The following is a 3,326-nucleotide window of genomic DNA, read 5'->3' as shown; positions in this document are numbered from 1 at the left end:
GTTGAGGTGTGTAGGGGAGGTAGGGGGTGCGTGGGGGGATATGTGAGACACGGAGCAGACCCCTGGCACACGACCCCGCTGCGGTGCCGCAGTCATTGCCGACAGGCTCCCACACGCCGCGAGGCCTCGTCCCCGTCAGACCTTCGCACGCCGCGGGGCTCCCGCAGACTGTGCCGCCTTCGTGCGCTTCTGCCCTTCACCTGCTTTTATAACCACACAGAACTGCTTTTTATCGCCCCCCTCGCAAAAACTCATCCATGCAAATCCTGCTACGCTGCCTCCTTGGCTGCGTTTTTTCCCCTCTTTCCGTTCTCCCCCCACCCCGGCGCAGTAACGTGGTGGGTTTTCCCCTCCGGTAGAGCTGCCCTGGGACCAGCCCAGCGATAGCTGCCAGGAGTACAGCGACTGGAAGGAGAGGAAAACCTACCTCCCGCCCTGGAAAAAGATCGATTCGGCACCTTTAGGTGAGCAACTGACAGCCGGCAGCCCCCTGTTCTGTGCTGGCGGTTGCCATTTTCCCCCCGGTTTTTCTTTCCCTCTGTTTTTCCCTCCTTCAGCTTTGCTGCACAAGATCCTGACGGAGAGCCCAACTGCGAGGATCACTATCGCTGACATCAAAAAGGACCGCTGGTACAGCAAACCCCTCAAAAAGGGTAAGTGGCCACCAGGGAACACGCTCGTCCACCCAGATTTGTCGGGGGGGGGGGCAGTTATTGGGTGTCTTGTCCCTTTGCAGGCGTCAAGCGGGCTCATGTCTCCTCTGGAGGGGTCACCGACTCCCCCGGTGGCTTCTCCAAGCACGTCCGATCCGATACGGACTTCTCGCCAGTGAAGAGCGTGCTGGGGTGAGCCTCTGCTGCCCTGTGCCCCCTCTGCTGCCCTGTGCCCCCCCTGCTGCCCTGTGCCCCCCCACCACACACTCCAGCCCATGAGCACACGCTCAGGCGCTGCCAGTTGCCTCCTTGCTGTTTGCACTGCTGGGGGGGTGGGGGGTTGGATGCAAGTAGGAGCTTTCTCACACATTTCCAGGGGATTTTTCATGCCGTGGGGCTTTGCAGGTGGCAGGGGTTTGGTTGCTGAGGGGCTTTCCCTGTGTTTTCACCGGGAGATGGTTTGGCGGGAGCTGCGCGCCGGCCGGTGTTCCCCCACAAAAATCCCAACACGGCACGAGTCCCCTGCTCGAACACCGCCCACCTCCAGGGTCCCTCTTTCACAGCAACAGCCCTAACACCCCTCCTCAAGCCATAGGACAAGAGGGAATGGCCTCAAGCTGCCCAGGGCAGGGTCAGGCTGGCTCTGAGGAAGGATTTCTGTGCAGAAGGGGCTGTTGGGCGTTGGGATGGGCTGCCCAGGGCAGGGGGGAGTCCCCATCCCTGGAGGGGTTGGAGAGTCGGGCTGAGCCAGCACTGAGGGATCTGGGGGAGTTGGGAACGGTCAGGGTGAGGGTCATGGTTGGGCTGGAGGAGCTTCAAGGGCTTTTCCAACCAGGATGATTCTGGGATTCTCTCCTCTCACGCCACAGCGAGGAGAAGGCGACTTACTCCACGTCGCAGCCGGAGCCCGGCACAGGCGGGACGCTCTGGGAGAGCGGGGCAGCTGCCATCGACAAACTGGTGCAGGGCATCAGCTTCTCCCAGCCCGCTTGCCCCGATCACATGCTGGTCAACAGCCAGCTCCTCGGCACCCCCGGCTCCTCCCAGGTGCGTCACCGGCGTTGGGGTGCAGCTTTTAGTGCAAATTTGGGAATGTCAGGCTGTAACTTCTCAGGGTTTAGAATGCCAGCCTGCAACTTCGCAGCACAGGGGATGCAGCTGTGCAGTGTTTTGTGTCTCAGGATGTGGTTTCACGAGGTTTATCACTTCAGGGCACAACATTACGATGTTTGGGAGGCAACTGCAGTGTATAGGGAGCAACTCCTCAATACTGGGGATGTGGTTTTGCGGTATTTATCCTCTCAGGGTGCCACTCTGCATCGTTTATAGCATCACGATGCCACTTTGCAATGTCTGAGATGCTGCTTTAAGACACTTATGATATCAGGATGCAGTGCTGCCCTATTTGGGATGCAGCTTTGCATCCAAATAGTATTTATTATATTGGGGATGCACTTTGCCTTATATACTTATTTATGAGATTAAGAAGCAATGTCTCAATAATATTGCAATAATATATTTAGAATATTGCAATAATATATTTAGAATATTGCAATAATATATTTTTAGAATATTGCAATAATATATTTAGAATATTGCAATAATATATTTAGAATATTGCAATAATATATTTAGAATATTGCAATAATATATTTCTTAATATTGCAATAATATATTTAGAATTTGCAATATTGGGGATGCGGTCTTGCAGTGTTTTGTGTCTCAGGATGTGGCTTCGTGACGTTTCTCGCCTCAGGGCACAACCTGGCGATATTTGAGGGGCAGCTCCAGCATGTAGAATATCAGGATGCAGTTTTGCAGGACTGGAGCTGCTGCTTTGCAGTATTTATAAAATTTGGGGTGCAGCTTCGCGGTGTTTCTAACGCAGCCTTGCAGCCTGGGAGGTGCAGCTCGCAGCCTTCACCATCAGGGGGTGCAGCTTGGCAATATTTTCCCTCTTTAAGGGATTTTTGCAGAGCTGGGGCTGCACCTTTGCGGGTTTTACAACCTTTGCCAGATTTGTAACTTTTGCCACCGTTTTTGGGGGGCTGGCAGAGCCCGTGGCAGCGGCTGGTGAAGCGGATGACACGCTTCTTCACCAAACTGGACGCCGACAGCTCTTACCGCGCCCTGAAAGAGGTCTGTGAGAAGATGGGATACGGCTGGAAGAAGAGCTGCACGAACCAGGTGGAGATTGGGGTGTAAAATCGTATCGTGGGGTGGGGGGTGCTGTTGCATCTATGAATAATTTGGGGATTTCCCACTCCCCCCGGCTTTGCTGCGGTTTTGCCAGGTCACCATCTCCACCACGGACCGGAGAAACAACAAACTCATCTTCAAGGTGAACCTGGTGGAGATGGACAGCAAGATTTTGGTGGATTTTCGCCTCTCCAAGGTGAGGTGTCGGGGTCAGGGTGGGGGCAGCACCCGCTAGGTGCACGGGGACTGCGGGGCGATGCAAGACACGGTCTGGGGGAGGTGCAAGGAGATGCAAAAACACACACACACCCCCCCCGGCCTCTCCCCTCCGCAGGGTGATGGCCTGGAGTTCAAGAGGCATTTTCTGAAAATCAAGGGCAAGCTGAGCGACGTCGTCAGCACCCAGAAAGTCTGGCTGCCCACCACCTGAGCCCCCCCATCTTCCCCACATTTCCCCCCCATTCCCTCCCCACC

The 3,326-nt window shown here is 55.3% G+C and overlaps 1 protein-coding gene across 1 annotated transcript in view; it reads left to right on the top strand.

Annotated features, from left to right (window-relative positions):
• Nucleotides 1-3,326, top strand: part of CHEK1 (checkpoint kinase 1) — an 11,661-nt gene that overhangs the window by 244 nt on the left and 8,091 nt on the right. The window contains exons 2-8 of the mRNA XM_026863567.1: nt 360-464; nt 558-653; nt 737-845; nt 1,523-1,700; nt 2,709-2,840; nt 2,947-3,048; nt 3,187-3,290. Of these exons, the coding sequence (XP_026719368.1) occupies nt 360-464; nt 558-653; nt 737-845; nt 1,523-1,700; nt 2,709-2,840; nt 2,947-3,048; nt 3,187-3,282 (818 nt within the window). The 3' untranslated portion in view covers nt 3,283-3,290. The remainder of the gene's footprint in view (nt 1-359; nt 465-557; nt 654-736; nt 846-1,522; nt 1,701-2,708; nt 2,841-2,946; nt 3,049-3,186; nt 3,291-3,326) is intronic.

This window comes from Athene cunicularia (assembly GCF_003259725.1).
Source record: "Athene cunicularia isolate RWA chromosome 24 unlocalized genomic scaffold, athCun1 chr24_part1, whole genome shotgun sequence".
Taxonomy (NCBI): Eukaryota; Metazoa; Chordata; class Aves; order Strigiformes; family Strigidae; genus Athene; species Athene cunicularia.
This window is presented reverse-complemented; position numbering and strand designations above follow the sequence as displayed.